Source organism: Paralichthys olivaceus, chromosome 5 (genome assembly GCF_024713975.1).
Source record: "Paralichthys olivaceus isolate ysfri-2021 chromosome 5, ASM2471397v2, whole genome shotgun sequence".
NCBI lineage: Eukaryota > Metazoa > Chordata > Actinopteri > Pleuronectiformes > Paralichthyidae > Paralichthys > Paralichthys olivaceus.
The window spans coordinates 18,825,742-18,844,390 of NC_091097.1; the positions used below are offsets into that span (position 1 = coordinate 18,825,742).

The following is an 18,649-nucleotide window of genomic DNA, read 5'->3' on the forward strand; positions in this document are numbered from 1 at the left end:
TGATGTGCATCTGTGGTTTCACTTGATGGAGGAGTAGGAGGTGGAAAAAGAGATTCTTCAGGACAGTGATCCTTCAAACCGACGCCTGGAACATCAAAGTCAACGTCTGTGATGCAGCTTAGACAAAAACAGAAATCTTTTATTGTGAAATTAATTTCCTGTCCCACATGTGAAGAGAATGAATAAGACAAGAGAGGCGGGTTGAGAGACAGAGGAGAGATAAAAGAGAAGAGGGAGCACGGTGGACGGAGGAGACGACTCAGATCGAGGGGAGAGGGGGAGGTGGGTGAGGAGAGGAGGACTTGAGAACAGACATGAGAAATGGAGGGATTGTCTTCGATGTGAATCTGAGAGGGGGAGCAGCTCCTGATGTCAACAGCTGCAAAGTATCAGGCGATCTGTGATGAGCAGAGAAAAAGAGGGTGAGGGAAAAAAAAACAGAAGAAGAAAAAAAGAGAGAGAAATAACAGGAAGTTCTGACACAATCAACTACAGTGTTAATATTGTTGTTGATGAGAGTGGTGTGAAAACTGTGAGACCAGAAAAACACAGATCCAAGTTCAACAAAAAGAGCAAAATATGAAGAGGAAAGAAAAGGAGAGAAACAGGATGAGAGGATAGAAACAATACTTCATCAATCATAATAATAATAACGTATTTATTGTTTATATCACTATCATCACTTCCACTCACACCAAATAGATTAAACCACTAAAAAGATATTTTAAAGTGAGGTGATTCCACAGTTTAGGGAAAAAACAGTGGTTCAGGAAACGGGCCTGATGAGTGGAGGTGGGGGGAGACGAGTGTGTTGAAGCTGAAATATGGAGGTTTGGGTTGAGAGGTACACGGAAGAAGTCGACCTCTGAGTCTTTGTTTGGATTCCGCTCCTGTTTTAGTGGAGTCGGACCTGCCAGAGTGCTGAGTGTTGGCCCAGAGACAATAGAGCTTTGTAATGTCAGGCCTCTGTGCTTTCTAAGCTGCAATAAAGAAAACAAGCACAGACACACACACACACACACACACACACACACACACACACACACACACACACACACACACACACACACACACACACAACACAGTTACTGAACAGCAACTCTTCGTCTTTGTCTTCAGAAGTCTGGTCTGAATTTAAGAGTCAGAGGCTTTTTAGAAATTCTCTGACGATCCAGAACAGAACCTGATTTCCCTTCAGCTATTTTTCCGTTACATATAAAATATTGCATCTAAAGCTGACGCCTCACAGCTCGAAGGTTCTTGGTTTGAATCCCGGTGTGGCTGCAGTCTTTCCGTGTGGAGTTTGCATTTTTCTTTCCACATGCAGACAGGGGTTGCATTAATTGGAGACTCTAAATAGACCATATGTAAATATGAGCTTATATTTGTGTCTGTTTGTCTCAGCAGGTTTTTAGAAAATCGGTTTGATTGTATTTCCGTAACCCTGCAGAAGGACAGACAAACAACAATAAAACACAGCGGTGGTGCTTAAGTGTCTCATCGCACTGACACTTTTATTTTATTCTTATCTTTCTGCAGACGACTGGTTTTCCTGCTGATGTTTGTTTAGTTGTTGCCAGTTAAAACAGGAATCCCTAAAAACCCAGGGAATGTGCAGCAGCATCAGGCAGGCGTGTGGCCAACTTGACCCTCAACTGAAAACGTGGAGGTCATCTCGCATTAGTGTAAACATCCACCCGCAGGACATGAGCTGAAACGTGAGCTTAAATATACTGAACACTCAGAAATACTCAGACAGACATGTGGAGCGTTGAGGCCAGAAGTGTTTCGTTTATCGTGACTGCTCCGTCACTATATGTGACCCTGGTTCTGTTTTAGGGCAACTTTTGGTGTGCGGTTACCAATGGACGCATTTTTAAAACTGTTTATGAATCTGGAAGTTGATGTGCAGAGGTTGATTAAATGTCTATGTCTGCAGCTCAAGTGTGTGGTGGAGCTCAGATTTAGACAGCCATGCTATACACCCTGTAATTCAAACATGGACTCAAGCCTCAGTGCTCTGGAGAGAGAGTGACAGGAAGGGGAGCAGCGGCCGGGGCGTCAGTTTTCACTGGAACCACAAAGTTGTTTATGTGTGCACATTTTTTCTCTGTTAGTGTGTCCGAATGTGAAAAACACAGTCTAAGCACCATGACAACTCAATCAGCAGTTCACGCTTCGACACTGTGAAGAGACAGGGCCACTTACCGCTGTGGAACCTAAGCCGACTTGTGCTGGCACTGAAATGCATTTTTTGTCCTGAAACAATGAGTATTTGTGGGTTACAGCCTATTTTATGCTGATGCGGCTGTAGTTTTTGGGGCGTTTAATTTTATTGACATGTAGTTCTAGTGTGAAATGTGGAGAAAGAAGGAAAGACAGATATTGTAGATCTGCTTTATTGATCCCAAATCTGGAAATTACTGAAAGGGAAGACGGGCTGCAAAGGGCCGGGTCGGAAGCGAACCATACGGCAACCGGAGGAGTCAAGCCTCCGCATCGTCATGTTTTATCACGCCAGTGCCGTATCCGGTCTACGTGTTGTTTGTCTCCTTCAGGTGTTTGTTGGAGCCAATGGGACCCAGTGGGCACCCACTGACGATGAGGTCCATAGTCGGGGGAGTCTCTCCACAGGGACACTGAGCATCGGTGTTGATTTCTCATTTTTGTATGTTGTCCTCTTCAAAGGGAATATTTGACAAACTTTAATATCCAGAAGCAGCTCAAAAAAAAACTTACATGTCCCCCCCACAGTCCACAGCCTGGACCAAGAGATGATATACAGAGGAGTGAAAAAGTTTAGTGAAGCTCACACAGTCATAAAGAAGCTCTCCCTTCTGTGGCCTCTGCTTTGATTTTTCGTAAACATTTTGTCTCGGCCAATGTTTTTCCGAGCTTCTTGTTTGTTTCGCTAAGATTTCGTTTTTTCACTCTGACCGCCTGACATTATTGAAGTTGATTCCATGTTAAACAGGAAATTGCAGGGTTTTACTCTGGGATAGTTACAAGATCTCATTAAGACTCACTGCTCCACATGACACAGATACAGAGCCGGGAATGAGAGGACACTATCGACTCAGTATAATAAGAAGGTTTCTGTTCCTTAACGTACAAAACACTCAGACATTTTACTTTAAGAGCCGCACTTTATTTTACTATTTTGATTGCACACAGTTAAGTTGAGCTCAGTGTCGCTGCAGCCGACGTCCTCCTGTCAGCCTGGTTAAAGTCTGAGCGGTGGCATCACATGAACCAGAGAATTGTCTGCTCAGGATCTGCAAAATCAAACATTCAATGAGCCTTTTTCAAAAAAGTTAGCAAATCCAATAACTGAGGTAACAACACGCTGACGTCAGACACACGCCCATCTACAAACCAATCAATGTCAAGTGTAGGAGGTCGTATACATATTTCATACAAGTCTTAAGTCTGTTCCCTGAATTACAATTTGAAACCTAAACTTTTTTCATCTATATCGTTCAACTTTTACTTTGGGGACCACCAGTCTGCTCCGTTGTGAAAGATGCTGTCCTAGTATCCTGGCTACAGAGGATAAATTTAAATCTGTCTCAATTACTGACGCCCCCACCTCGCTCCTTCTCTGCCTCTGTTTTCCAAAAAACAGTCAGAAAAGACACATTCTTCACGAACACAAAGAGGCGATTCTGTGCAGCCGCCAGCGTTGAGTCATAGACGGAGCCATGGGGGGTCAGCTGCCGGCTTGTTGTGTGCAGGGCAGGAGCGGACTGGAACAGACATAGAAATGAAGCCCACAGACACTGGTGTACATTTATGCAAGATGTCTGATTCACTGAACAGTCAGTCTTCACAGATATAAAGAAGATTTATGCTCATTTCAGTCCCGAACGTCTCCTGTTGCCCTGAAGCTGCAGGTGAAACAGCTGCTGGGTCAAAAGTGCCACCTGCAAAGTGCAAGACTCGTCAATCAGCTAATTGTCAACTGGTTTGACTCTCTGTCCCTCGCAGCAGTAGAAGTGTTCACCGGCCTTATCTTTCTGAAACCTGCTCACACACTTCACAATGAAAGTATATGATGCATTCAATGAATTCTGAACGGTCTATTTCTGTTGGGCCCAACCGTCACGATATCACACATTCCAGCATGAGCCAACTGTGGGGGTCCAGTGTGGCTCTCAATGGCCCCTCTGTATCGCTGTCACCTCAGAAACAACAGGAATGCTCATCCACTGCAGCCCCCCCCCCTTCCCCGCTCCCTCCCTCCGCTGCCTGAGGCCTGGACGGGCTGTCGGAGGCAGGACTGTACGGTCCTGAGAAGAAGCAGCAGAGAGTAAACAACAGACACTGAGGCAGAGAGAAAAGATCAGAGAGGAGAAGAAAGAGCGGTAGAAGAGAAGAAGAAAGATGTTTGAGTTTATGAGTCATAACTAAAGATGAACAGAGCATCTCCCCACACACGTTACTTTAATATCTGCACACAACTACACGTCCTTCACTGAGTGTGTGAAATGAAATTACATCACCAACACTATTATTTTTAGAGCTCACCACACACTACATGTAAAAGTCTTTATTTACATCCACTGGTTTAATGTGAGAACGTTTGCTGCAGCATCGTCACATCTGACCCTGTTCTTGCAGGAGAAGAGGAGGAGGAGGAGGAGGAGGAGGAGGAGGAGACAGACAGAGAGCAGCCTGACATTTCCTGTCTACAGGCCAAGAAAAAGACTCATTCTTCTGCCGGGCACCTCATGTTTCCTGTCTGGCTTCTTACTGTAGCGACAGATGTACATAAGGATTTTGGTGGCGTGATAAACTAAGTGGTATATGACACAAAACAATGTCATTTTCCCCTTCTGATTAAAAGTTAGAAAACTGTGTTCATCCTACCTGGTTGATGTGTGACAAAGATTTTGTAGTTAATAGTTGTTTTAACTGAAACTGAATTTGCTTTATTACTGTTCAGGTCTGACTTATTATATATAATTCAACTCAATTCAATGGTATTTGTATGAATCATAACACACATTATCTTAGTAAAGTCAAGATAATATTTTTTGAAGAATCCCAAAAGTCCCCATGATGTGCAGCTTTTGGGGAGAAAAGGAAAAAGTCCCTTTTCACGAGGAGAAAATTCTTGTGGAACCAGAATCACTGTGGGCGGCCCTCTGACGCGACCATTCGAGGAGGGAGGTGAAAAACGAGGGAGAGGTGGGTGGAAAAGAGGGGAGAGAAGAGAAGAGAGAAAGAAGAGGGGGGGGGGGAGAAAGAGAGAGGAGAGAGAGACCAGCAGCACCATTTAATAGAGAGAGAAATATTTCCTAAATTGATGTGTACCCACTTGGTTTATCATTTAAAAGCTTAAATACACTTTTATACATAGAAATATTTAAATAAACCAACGATTTATTTTTATTAGACACTAATTTCTAATTTCTAACGTCACTTTCCCTTTTTTCTGTAACACGGCCCTCATCTCTTTCACCTGCTGCTATCGAGTGTGTCTGTGTATTACATTAACTTGCATTATATGTTTTTTTAAATTAATTAATTAATTCAATTCTCTGGCACCAAACAGGAAGCGATGAGTGAGGTGATTAGAAGTGATGCCATCAGTATGAGTCAGCTGAGACACACATTGAGTTTGACTCTAATTACCACCGTCCTCCAGTGGGAGGGGCCGGAGAGATCACAATCTACTCAAGATAAAATATATATATATGACTGTCGATATGAAACTCTGTGTCACTGTGTTTTGATGGGGATCAATGGGTTTCTCGGGGCAACGCTGGTGACTCAAGGCCTGAGAGTCTGACAACACTCCGTCCTGCACTTTACAAGCTGAGAGGCTGTTTCCTGCTCCACTGCAGTGAAACACCTGGAGAGTGAGTCACTGCTCTGTCCTGTTATCTGTTCTGGCGTCAGCCTCCATGGTGACATCGAACGAAAAAGGTTCTGTCGGTGAGCAAAGAAAACTTTTCATTCAGATGTTTAACAGTATCCTGAAACTTTCATTTTGAACTTTATCACTTCAGTTCCATGGTTGTTAAGAACCTGTGTGGCCTCTCCTTGGTTGAAAGCGCCCTCTAGTGCTTGAGGGCTCGATATAAAGTATTTCTTTACAGAGGCATGAGGCTGGATTATTAGGTTATCGTTTTGTAAAAGTGGTGAAGTGATAAGTGGGGATTTTTTCGTCTCTCTCTCTGCCACTGATTGGCTGCCTGCTGTGGACTGAGGGTGGAGTGGACGCGTGCGTAAAGGTGCGCGTAAACGTGGAGCTACATGCTCGCCCACGCTCGATGCCCTCACTCCTCCTCAGTCTCGCTTGGTCAGTGGAGCTGAACGGGATGTGAGGACTCACACTGCAGATTTACACTCAGTCACCGTCACAGGAGATTCACGCAGTTTGGAGACATGAGCGGTAAGTCGACGTTGTTGATTTTCAAAGTGTGGGCACAGTTCGCTCTGTTGTTCTCTGGGGAATCTGACAGACGTGGAGCTGCTCTATCTATCTATCTATCTGTCACTGCTGTAAAACTGCACTTTATATGGCAGCAGGTCTTTGATATAACCTGGTAAATGATCAATAAAGTCCTGTACAATCATGTGTGTCTGTAGTAGAATGTCTTCTTTTCTCTGGATATAAAGTACCCTGTGACAGTGTTATTACTTGTGATATTACTTTTGCAAACCACCATTCCAGTTCTTTTCTTTTGAAATAATTTCCCCCAACATATTGTCCAATATTTATCAAAAACATTTAACACACTGATTTAAAGTCTGCTAACTAAAATCTGCATCTAACATGTGTTAATGCTACACACAGTTTGGATATCCCCAAAAGAGTAAACACAAGTGAAGTCTGTAAAAAGTCAGTTTACATCTTGTTGGAATGGGTGTGTGTTTTAAAGATTACATCAGGTCTTTATTTCAGGTTATCTGTTTTTAACTTTTGTTTTATTGTAGGGGTGCTATGAGTATCTTTGTTGGACGAAGTCATGGTAAATTAATAATAGAGTTCATCTTTAGGTGAGGGTTTCCTGCTTAGTTTCAGACGTGGGAGTGAAGTGGGAATCACATTACTTCAATGTCTCAATAGACTGTTTATAGATACTGACAGAAATTCCAGAGCGTCCAGACCTGTCCTGACCTGCCTGTTAGCCCAGAGCTGCAGACAACCACTCTCAGTACAGACACAGGCTCAATACTTGAGGGTCATTTTCATTTTAAAGTCATCAATGGCTTCTTTTGATTTTAATTCAAATATGATCACTGTCATGAGCCCAGATGTCTTTGTTTATTCTTAACATTCAGAAAACGAAGAGTTAGAAATGAAACGCTTCTCACCGTGAGATGTGTAAGTGCCCTGGTTTCCTGTGTGATGAAAACAGACTCACTACATTTGTTAAACCAACAGAAATGAGATCGGGCCACAGCTTTGTTGATGATTTGGAAAGCTGTTATTTCGTTATGACGTACGACCATCACTCCTGCAGTGAACGGTTTACTCACTTTCTCTCCGTCTCTTCCAGTGTGAAGTGAATGGGACCAGGAAAAGTCTTTGTCTGTGGTCCCCTGTTGTGTTTTTAGGAGCACAGTGTGAGTCATGCCAGTATTTTCATTCCTGCACTCTGAGGCACCAACCCACAAAGTGCCCTTCCCCCTTGTTTTTGACCCTCATAACATCAGACCCTTTGCTCCACAACAATTAAATTAAAACCAAAAACCACTGCTGCTCACACTGAGTGTTAATATTACATCTCGTTCTTTCGCACAAACATGTATTGGATTTTTACCTGATTTAGATTCAACACTGTGTCTGTGGTCTTCAAGTTAAATTCAGTTATGTGTCAGAATCTGGATTATTAGGGGTTAATTCCCTCTTAACAAGTCTTAGACAGCCACCAGTCTGGAGCATCTTCTCATTTCTTCACTGATAACAGATATCAGTAACTCTAGCCCACACCAACAAACATCTTGAGTCTTGATTTAAAAAAGTATTGTTTTCATGACATCCTGTCTTTGGACTCTGCTCTTCTCCTGCAGGTGTCACAGTTTGGATGGATGATAGAGACATGGCTCCAGAGGAGGGGCACTCTTCAGCCCCCTGGACGGAGGAGCGCTGCGAGGAGCTGTGGGAGCGCGTGGAAGGAGTGCGACACAAGCTCACGCGCATCCTGAACCCGGCTAAAGTCACCCCGTACCTGCGGCAGTGCAAGGTCATCGACGAGCAAGATGAGGATGAGGTGCTCAACTCCACGCAGTACCCCCTGCGCATCAGCAAGGCCGGTGAGAGGATCAATCAATACAATTTAACACCTCAAGCTAAATCATCAGGTTAAAAGAAGCAAAGATGCTGTATGAAGTGAAAGATAAAGCTTATGATGGTGCCTTAAAAACAAGATAGATAGATAGTGATGTCGTTTGAACAATAAGATAGGAAACAAATCTACACTCTAACAAGACTCTTCATGTGGTGAAGTGACTTTAAGTTTGAATGATCGTGCAGCAGGTTGTCAGGGAGGAGCGTGTGGTGAAGATAAATGTTGTTAGGAGCAACATGAAAGACATTTGTAAGTAGAGGGGAGAGTGAAGGAGAGAGAAGAATCAGGAGCGAGAGAAGAAAAAGATGAAGGAGAGATGTTACAGACGGGATGAGGAGGAGCAGCTGGTCCAGTGCACAGTGTCGTTTCTTTGCCAGTGACTGAGCTCATGCTTGTTTATATCATGTCCACGTTTGAAACTACAACATAACTACAGGAAGGAAAGACACTCAGATCAAAAAGGAAGCTGTTCTGTGGTTTCTCTGTTTCAGATGTGGTAGTTTACAGAACCAAAACTCTGACATGACAGTTTATTCCACGTTGCTTTTGAACACGGTTTGTGCGTAGGAAAGAAATATTGTGTACGTGATATCTCAAGAACACCTTGATGGAGTTTCTTCAAATTTGGTGCAAATGATCACTAGAGAATGAAGTAATAACATTTATTTTAAGTTTATTTTAAGGACACAGGAAGAGAATCCTTTTAATATTCAGATATACATCTTTACACTACAATTAGCGAGCATACACAGGTTTTCTTTTTATTCAGCTAAACCTTATATAAAAGGCATTGACTTCTGCTGCCAGTAAAGGGGTTTTCCTTTTTCTGCATCATAAACACACTGAAAACTGAGGAGCTCTCTCACCTCGCTGAGTTTGGGCGCTCAAAGGTCAAAGGCCGCTTTAGCCTCACAAAACGAATCCCAACCCCACGTCTGCAGGGCGGTAGTTCTAGTTCTGAGCATGTTTTTGTCTCTCGTTGAACAGGTCGTCTCCTGGACATTCTCCGTGGTCAGGGCCAGCGAGGTATTCAGGCCTTCATGGAGTCGCTTGAGTTTTACCATCCGGAGCAGTACACGCAGCTGACCGGGCAGCAGCCCACACATCGATGCTCCCTCATACTGGGTAAGCAGGGGTTTCTGTTACAGCCCTGTGAGGAGATTTTGAATAAAACTTGGATTGATGGGAAAAAGAACTTTCTCTCATAGCTGCAAGTGTTTCTGTCGTGATTCTCCATGTTCTACCATGGAATCTTTTTGAATGTTATCGAATGCTACCAACAGTGATGCTCAAGTGCATCCACTGACTGTAGTGCATGTTAGATGTCTGATATTTAGCTTCAATGGCCTCTGAGACAAAGATCTTCTCTTACTTTCCTGTGAGTTTACCATCTCCATACATCATAACCAATAACCTCCACCTGCCTCTCTCCCCAGACGAGGAAGGTCCGGAGGGTTTGACCCAGTTTCTGCTCCTGGAAGTTCGTAAACTGAGGGATCAGCTTCGAAACAGCCGCATGTGTGAGCGGCGCCTGTCCCAGCGCTGCCGGATGGCGGAGGACGAGCGCGTCCGCTCTGAACGCAAAGCGCAGGAGTTACGTTACGACAAACTGCGACTAGAGAGGTTGGTTCCAAAATTGAATCCTGCTATTTGGAGTTGAAGACGAATAAAAAGAAAACTTGTGTCAGAGAATGAACGATTAATGACAATGAAGAGAAGGTGTTTAAAAATAATATCCTCTCATAATGCAATTCATCCATATGTTGTTTCTAGTGTCTTTGTACCAATGTAATCAATGAGAAACAATGTGTGCTCTGGACGATGTGTGATGTGAAGGCTGCGTCAGGACTGGGAGTCGGCCACCCGAGAGCTGGGAAAGCTGAAGGACAGACACCTGGAGCAGGCTGTGAAATACTCCAGGGCCTTAGAGGAGCAAGGCAAGGCCTCCATCCGAGAGAGGGAGCTGCTGAGGCAGGTAGGTCGGTTTGCAGCAGGGGGGGGGCAGACCTCTGCCAAGGAGGTTGTGTTTTCACCAAATATTTGCCAGATTTGCTGATGCTAGTAATTCAATAGAAACATTTTTTTATGTGTCACAAAATCGTTTCAGGGATTTCATGTAGAGACAGGGAGAGGTAGTTTCAAATTCCAGTAGACTGAGAGTGAAAGGAAAATAACATTTTTGCATGATTAGGTGGCAAATACAGCAGCAGTGCTCGGGGTGGTTAAAGTGGAATGTAAGAAGGCATGCAACTGCAACACCAAAAACTCAAACCAGCGTTTCTGTGTAGATAGTATCAGCCTCCTTTTTTATTTCATTTGTGCTCTGTTGCAACATGTCGCCCCCACCACTGACGTGTGAACCACTTTGTACTGAATACCTGAAAATATTTGTGGTTTATTTTCAGCCTAACTGAAATATATCGAGAATCCTCTTGCTATCTCATCTGCAGTGTGACTCATAATAACTTTATTTATATCGCAACTTAGGAAAGTCAGAAATCACAGAACATGCATTCACACTGAAGAAAATTAATTAAATAGAGGCAATGAGAAGACAGAATCACGTTAAAGCCATAAAAACAAGATGACAAAACCATTTTTAAAAGATGAGTTTCTTCCCCTCAGTAAAATCTTAACTCTAAACTGTACAGGGAGCTAATGGAGCGCAGGAAGGATTAGTGTGATGTGATGTCGTCTTTTAAAACCAGTAAGAAGCCGAGCTTCTATTCTCTGGAATAAATGCAGAGAGACATGTTTTTATCGTTTGCCAACTTTACCATAGTCAAAAAAATCCTATATTTTCTAACAGAACATATTTTTTGTCATAATTCACAGTCTTTTACTTTACAACAGCACAACAATGTCAATGTCAGGTTACGTCTCAACTGGCTTTGTCTCCATCCAGGTAGAGGAGCTAAAGTCCAGGCTGACAGAGGCAGAGAACCGAACCCTCGGAGCAGTGGAGAACGCTGCGCCAGTCAAAAGAAACAGTTTGCTCTCAAATGGAGCCCATGTTTCTCTGCCTGTTTTACCAGAGAAGTCACTGCACCGAGCCGAGTGCACAGAAACTCAGAAGAGGGTCCCTGCCACCGGAGTCATCGTATGTTTTTCTTACATTTGTCCGTAAAGATTTCTCATCTTCTTTTTGTATTTGTATTTTTTAAAATTTTGTTGCTATTGTTCACCTCAGGCTTTGATGGATATCCTGAAACAGGACCGCAGGGAGGCCTCAGAGCAGAGGCAGGAGCTCTGTGATATCATCACTAAACTCCAGGGAGAGGTGCAGAGCTCCGAGGAGTACAGGGACAAGGTGATCACATTACCTGTCAATCCAAACATGACACATATTATCTTTTATCAAATTTTGATCACAGCAAGAAGGTCCCCCGTCTCTCTGTGAGGCGTTTGCATGTTGTCCCCGTGTCTTCGTGGGTTTTCTCCGGGTGCTCCAGCTTCCCCCCCACAGCTCAAAGACATGCAGATTGGATTTAGGTTAATAGACCATAGTCCATGATGTACCCCTCCCTGCTCCTCTCCTACTGGATCACGGGGTTTGTTTTCTTATTATTGTGAATTGTTTTGTAGCTGGAGTCGCAGTGTGAGCAGCTACAGCTGAAATTGAGGACTCTCCAGCTGGACTGGGAGACTGAGCAGAAGAGGAGCGTATCCTATTTCAACCAGATCATGGAACTGGAGAAGGAGAGAGACCAGGTCAGTGTGTAACCAATTACCAGCCATACCATTAAACTAGGAAATTTAGAATGACATGTTTGGTTGGCTTGGGCTCTTAATTTGATGTAGGGCCCCTCAGGATCTTTTAGCCTGGGGCCCCAAAGTCCTTTTAAACCCCCTGCCTGTAACCATCTCTATGATTACAGGCTGTGGAGGTAGTTGTGTATTTCGTAGTTAGCTGGGTTGCAGTTGAGCCTGTCAGTGTTTATCCTGCTGCAGATTTAATTTCCCCAATATCAGCATCCCTGACCAGTCTGTACGGTTTTTACACCATGTTAACTTCCCTGCTTTTGGTTCCAGGCTTTGCGTAGCCGTGACAGCCTGCAGCTGGAGTACACCGACTGTCTTCTGGACAAGAACCGCCTGCGTAAACGCATTGCGGAGATTCAGGCCAACCTGGAGCAGCAGCAGGGGGAGCTGGAGCGAGAGAGGGAGAGGAGCCATGAGCAAATGCAGCAGAGCAACCACTGTCTGCACTGTGTGAGTCCACGTTAAGAACACGACGATTTACACTGTAACCACAGAGTATTAAATACAAACACTTCCCCCCAGTCCAACCTGTCTCTGTGCAGTGAGGACCAGTGCTATGGCCCCTGTTGCTCCCTCGGCCTGGATCTGTGCCCCCGGATCAACAGCACCCACCTGCTGCTACGAAAGGTCAGCGCTGGCTTTCCACTACATGGTCCTCGTCATGATTTTAATCAGTACCAGTGCTTCTCGGTACAGAAGTGAGGTGCTGCTGTCAATCATAAGAGCTGTAGCCGCTTCTTTGTTTCCTGAGAGGTATCATTTCCACAGGTCACAGCTGTTTTGTGAAGCACTGATGCGTTTGCTCATGTTGTTATTATGCTATGTAAGGAATGCAGCTTTTTGGACTGCAAGGAAAATGTCCTCAGCTATTGTTGTGGGGGATTATGGGATGTTGTAATACATTGTTATGCAACTGATGCAAGTTCGTACCTGCATAACATCTCTTAGCAACTGTGAGGTCACATGATATTAACTCATCCTTTCTGTGCCACAGACGCCATCTAGAGGACAGACCAATGAAAACTCAGAGGGTAAGTTGTGTATACTGGCAGCCGGAAGATGATTTAGAAAGATTAGAAATTAAAAAATATATGTTCTTTGCTTTCTGCTCCTCCACAGATTCCAATTCAGAGGAGAACGTCCTGTCATCAGTAAGTAATAAAATATCTACTCATTCATGAATACAAGAAAGAAATAAGAATGAAACAATGAAACACACCTTGTTTACTTCCATCCTCAGACAGAAGACAATGAAAAAGAAATAAACCGTCTCTCCACATTCCCCTTCCCTCCTTGTATGAACTCCATCAACCGACGAGTCAACACAGAGTGAGTGTATCAGCCGTAACTTTATCAATACACTTTTTCAGCCTTTTCTTATTCCACCTACTTTACACATAATTTAATGTCATTAACGTAAGAACTTGTTTTTTCTGCTCTGTGAAGGTTTGACTTGGACTCATGGGGCAGTGATGAGAATGAGAATATTACAGGTACATTTGTTTCTGACATGTTTTGCATACAAATGAAGCGACCGTCAACGTTTCCTCTGCAGCAAAAACAAACTGTAGCTCAGGTTTTGTTTGTGACTTTTCAGGTGAGCAGACTGAACTTTCTCTGTGGGATTCCAGCAACTCGCTTCACTCTCATCTCTTCCCCCCTGACCTGGTCAACCTGCCGTCCGTCTCCTCACGCCAACCCGGTCTCACCGTTCCCAGGTGCAGCCTCAAAACACTGACTTCTGTAACTTGTAAAATGTGCAGAGCAGCAACGAGCACCTTTGCGATGAGGGAATAACACTAAGGATTAATTTCACTAGCCGTGCTCGGTCTTTACCTTCAGCGTATAGGTCCAGACATCCTCTCGTATGAGGGATCCTGACGACAGTGCCATGTTTATTATGGCATTTGAATACAGAGCAAAGTCAATTTTGTTCCGTGTAGATGGACTCACAACAAATTCAAATACATGACAATGAGCACAAGGGAAAGAGAATATTGTATTATACCTTCTGCTGAGGTCACATTATTAACAAAAATTCAATGGCTACTTCTCTGACCCAAACCACATCCTTCCATTAAGTTTCATGGAAATCAGTCCAGTCGTTGTGAAATCCTACTTACAAACAAACATTTAAACCAACCAACAGACAGACGAGGTAATATTCGTATCAGCTCAGTTGTTTACATCTAATTGAATATTAATAATCTCATTTGTTAGATTAGTTTATTTAATGTACATGCGTCTCACTGCTGTCTATCCATCTTTCAGGATACCCCCTCGCTCGCCATCTTCAAGTCCCCCCACCCCGCGGAATCACGGGAGGGCCAGTCTGGCTGATGGCATCACGATAGTTGGAGGAAACCAGACGGGGATTTTTGTGAGCCACGTGAGAGCCGGTTCCCCAGCTGAGCAGTGTGGACTGAAGGAGGGCAGTGAGCTGCTGGAGGTGTGTGTGTGTGTGTGCATGATTAATTAATCATGTTTGACGACTGAATGTGTTATTGTGTGCTACATGCTACATTTTTGTATTCTTGGGACAAACAGTCTGCAGGTGTGAATTTTTGCAAGCGAAGGAAAGCTGAAATGAAATGAAAAATAAGACCAAGTGAGATGAAAGATGAATGTTTTCTCTGTTTGTGTCGTCCAGCTGGAGCGGGTTCTGTTCGGAGGGGGCAGCGTCCAGCTCAGCCAGTGCACTGCTGAGGTCGCCCACTTCTCCCTGCAGTGGTGGACTGAGGCCTCGACACTCAAACACCAGAGCAACCCAGAGGGTGAGTGTACTATCTGAGAGAAGTGAAGAAATGCTATTAAACTTTAATACTATAGTTTTTTTTAACTTATATTAATTCACATCTCCAACTGAAGAGATTAAATCATCCTCTTTTCTGCCTCCTGTCATCAGCGTACTCCAAGCTGTGCTCCCAGCTCCAGTCGTCAACGTTTATGGGTGCCGACTCTTTCTACGTGCGTGTCAATCTTAATATTGAGCCTCACGGTGACCCACCTTCTCTGAGCGTGTCCTGTGATGACATCATACACGTCACAGACACGAGGCACAATGGGAAATACCATTGGAGCTGTTCGATCGTGGACCCACGCACTGCCAAGCCCCTGCAGGCAGGAACCATGCCCAACTATAACAGGTATGTCAATTAGACCTCGATTTAACTGTTTTATTATTCTAAAAACACCTCTAATTCTGGCCCTTGAGAAATATTGACTGTAGCTCTGAAAGACAAATGTTAGCCTGATCTAGATAATAAGGTGTAGTGTGTATTTATGTTAAAAATAAGCCCTGGGCAACACATTTTAAATATGTTAATTCTAGTAAATATCCTGGATTGTACTTTTTTCTATATCAGGGCACAACAGCTGTTGCTTGTGAGGCTCCGGAAAATGGCCCTGGAGCAAAAGGATTTCAAGAAGAAGGTGGTAAGTCTGAAGGACAGCAAGTATCCAGAGTCCTCCAGAATGAGCTCCCACAGTTGAACCAAACCATTAAATGTTGTTTTCCTACTAAGTTCTCGAAGAAACGGTCTGGTCGTGTACGATTGGTCAAAGCAGTGGACCCCAGCTGTCGTGGGATTGGTTCCTCAAAGCAGGTCTTCTACACACTCAGCAAACGTAAGACCCGGCCGCCATTGTTCTCAAAGTAAAACACCAACTCTACGCGATGATTCACTTTGTTTTAATGTGCACGTTTCTGCATGTGTCCCCTCAGGTCACGACGAGCACTTGATCCCTTACAGTTTAGTGCAGCCGGTGCAGGTTCAGACCAAGAGGCCGGTCATATTCTCCCCCTCTCTGCTCTCTCGTGGTCTCATAGAGCGTCTGCTGCAGCCAGCGGCGTCTGGTCTGAGCTTCAACACCTGTCCGCCAGGTATACACACACACACACAGACACACACACGCACACACAGAGACAATTCTTCTTTTGACCACCACTTTCTACTCTTTCCTGTGTTTTCTGTGGTTTGCAGAGCCCATCCAGGCATCAGAGAGACGAGACAAGAGCGTGTTCCTGTTGGATTCCTGCAGTCCAGAACAGGTTCTGGGCGTACGGCTGAAGTCAATACAGGATGTTATTAGTCAGGTAATTAAAAATACTCCACTCATCTCATAAAAACAGGGTCAAACTATCTTTCTCCTTCAGGGAGGAGTGTGAAGGGTGTTTGTAAGTGAAATAAATAACCAATCATAGCAATTACCTGCATCACTTCTTCACTTAAACGGAGAAAGGGGATGCCCATGACAAAACAAATGAATGTAGATTATTATAGATTATCCAAATCTCCCTTTGTGTCTGTTTTAGGACAAGCACTGTCTGTTGGAGCTGGGGCTGACCAGTGTTGAAGGCTTACTTAGACATGGGATTTACCCAATTGTCATCCACATCCGCCCCAAGAATAAAAAAAACAAGAAGCTGAGGTGAGTGCTCGTTCATTTGCAAGTAGGAAGCATGCATCAGATCATAGCTGCATAATTATACTTCATTGACGTTCATGCAGGTTTACGATACACTTACTTGCAAATCAATCAAATTTCAATCAAATTTATTTATATAGCACAGCATCACAACAAACAGTAGTCTCAGGGTGCTGCACAAAAGTCCAAGATCTTAAGAAACACAAAATCCAACTTGTTCCACACCGAACAAGCATGAGCAACAGCGGGGAGGAAAAACTCCCAGGTGGAAGAACCTCCGGCAGAAACAGGCTCGATGTGGATGGCCTCTGCCAGGACCGGTTGGGGGGATGGAGAAAGAACAAGCTCCGGAGAGCCGCACAGCATGGACCAAGGAGGGGAAGAGAAGACACAAGGAGTTAGAGATATGTAATAAGATATAACAAAACAAACCAGGCAGAGAGTGAAGAAGAGAGAAGAAGAGAGAAGGTGCTGGTTTCTGGTGCCTGATGGGTGATCCCCCAGCAATGTAGGCCTATGGCAGCATAGCTATGGATGACTATGGTTCAGGGTTGAGCTAAAAGCTTTATCAAAAAGGAAGGTTTTAAGTCTAGCCTTAAATGTAGAGACTGTGTCTGCCTCCCTCACTGAGAGCGGGAGCTGGTTCCAAAGGAGAGGAGCTCGGTGACTAAACGTTCCACCACCCATTCTACTCTTAGTAACTCTAGGCACTACAAGGAGTCCAGAGTTCTGCACAAGCTGAAGGGTTCTTAAGGATCTGCTGGGACATCCTGATAATAGGGAGTTGCAGTAGTCTAGCCTAGATGTAATAAAAGCATGAATCAGTTTTTCAGAATCCTGTTTTGACAGGATGTGTCCGATTCTCTTTATATTACGCAGATGAAAGAAAGCTATTCTGGAGGTTTGACTAATTTGTTGGGTAAATGACAGATCTTCATCAATGATAACTCCTAGTTTCTTCACAGTGGAGTTCAGAGAAACTCTGTTTAACCAGTCGGTTAACCTAGATGATATCCGCCTGGTTAGACAGAGTTTCTCTGAGATGCCTAGGACCCAGGATTAAAAGTTCACTGTCATTTTCTGCTTTGTGATCGTGTCATCTTAAGAAAGCCTGAAGAGAATCCTTTCACACAAACATGATATCTTAATTCTGGCCTCAGGGAATTTGTTGCTTGTCACTTGGACTCAAAGATTAACTGATTAGATTTCAGTGGTCAGAGGTCAGGATGACCTCATATGAATCTATAAATTGCATTAAGGCTGCTAGTGGAAGCATACAACCAGAGGATGGTAAATTCATTTTCAAATACCTAACTATTGTTCTTCTCCAACACTTGAAACAGGAAGTTTTTTCCACGGCGTGGGGAGGACAACGTGATGGAGGAGGTGTGCCAGGCCGAGGAGCTGCAGCTGGAGATGCTGCCGCTGCTCTTCTACACCCTGGAGCCCAGCACCTGGAGCTGCACCGATGAGCTGCTGGCAGCCATATGCAAGGCCATCGATAGCCAGCAGAAAGCAGTAGCATGGGTGGAACTGGACAGGCTGCAGTAGAGGAGAGACTGTGTGCTGATATTCAAAGTGCAAACTAGACTCTCCTGTCTTTGAATAAACAATCTGGCTGCAAACCACAGTCAAGTCTCTGGAGAGGATTAATATCCGTGATTAATATTTGGTGTTAGATCTCTTTAATAATATGAGTGAAATAACATTGGACTGACCAATGTGCATGTTTACAAACAGATATTTCATATTTCACACCTATTTAGCCAGCTGGACTGTCTACAATTGTCTAAAAGTTACAAAAATAAAATTGTCTCTCAGCACAGATGTATCCGCAATTAGTTGTTTTTAATTAGCATGAATTATGCATTGTTTCTTTTTCCCCACTCAAGCTTAATATATGTGAATATATAACCGACATGCACTTTCAAAATTAGATTTGAGGATCACACAAGGTGAAGACAGTGAAGCTGTGAGGACCCAGAGAGGATGAAGGCTCATGTGAAGGAGATTGTTGTTTGTTGGAGGAACAGCCTGTCAACACTTTGTATTTTGAGTATAAACTGTCCTTTTTTTGCTGATATAATCTTTAGGACATAAATCAGTAACTCAGATCATGGAAAAGTATACGGATGATGTAACTGTAGTTATATGAA

At 43.8% G+C, this 18,649-nt stretch overlaps 2 protein-coding genes across 3 annotated transcripts in view; one reads left to right on the plus strand and one right to left on the minus strand.

The window, feature by feature from the left end:
* The window catches only part of plbd1a (phospholipase B domain containing 1a), a 125,342-nt gene that overhangs the window by 23,552 nt on the left and 83,141 nt on the right, over positions 1-18,649 (minus strand). The window lies entirely within an intron of this gene.
* On the plus strand, positions 6,231-18,316 carry zmp:0000000896 (caspase recruitment domain-containing protein 10). 2 transcript variants are annotated; one of them, XM_020105374.2, is made up of 25 exons: positions 6,265-6,400; positions 7,512-7,578; positions 8,026-8,268; positions 9,291-9,428; positions 9,740-9,926; positions 10,140-10,278; positions 11,209-11,403; positions 11,494-11,613; positions 11,889-12,014; positions 12,336-12,515; positions 12,588-12,692; positions 13,060-13,096; positions 13,185-13,216; positions 13,306-13,394; positions 13,512-13,558; positions 13,663-13,783; positions 14,337-14,514; positions 14,716-14,839; positions 14,971-15,211; positions 15,431-15,500; positions 15,590-15,692; positions 15,790-15,948; positions 16,049-16,161; positions 16,381-16,496; positions 17,837-18,316. In XM_020105374.2, the coding sequence occupies exons 3-25, from the start codon at positions 8,040-8,042 to the stop codon at positions 18,042-18,044; spliced, it is 3,057 nt and encodes a 1,018-aa protein (XP_019960933.2). In that variant the 5' UTR covers positions 6,265-6,400; positions 7,512-7,578; positions 8,026-8,039; the 3' UTR covers positions 18,045-18,316. The 2 variants fall into 2 exon arrangements, with proteins under 2 accessions (XP_019960932.2, XP_019960933.2); XM_020105373.2 differs by lacking the exon at positions 7,512-7,578 and having other exon boundaries at positions 6,231-6,400.

Bases quoted from the DNA above. Each gene is read 5' to 3' on its own strand.
- zmp:0000000896 (XM_020105373.2), top strand. The intron at 13,559-13,662 runs GTACATTTGTTT...GTGACTTTTCAG, and splicing joins TGAGAATGAGAATATTACAG to GTGAGCAGACTGAACTTTCT. The intron at 14,840-14,970 runs GTGAGTGTACTA...TCCTGTCATCAG, and splicing joins ACACCAGAGCAACCCAGAGG to CGTACTCCAAGCTGTGCTCC.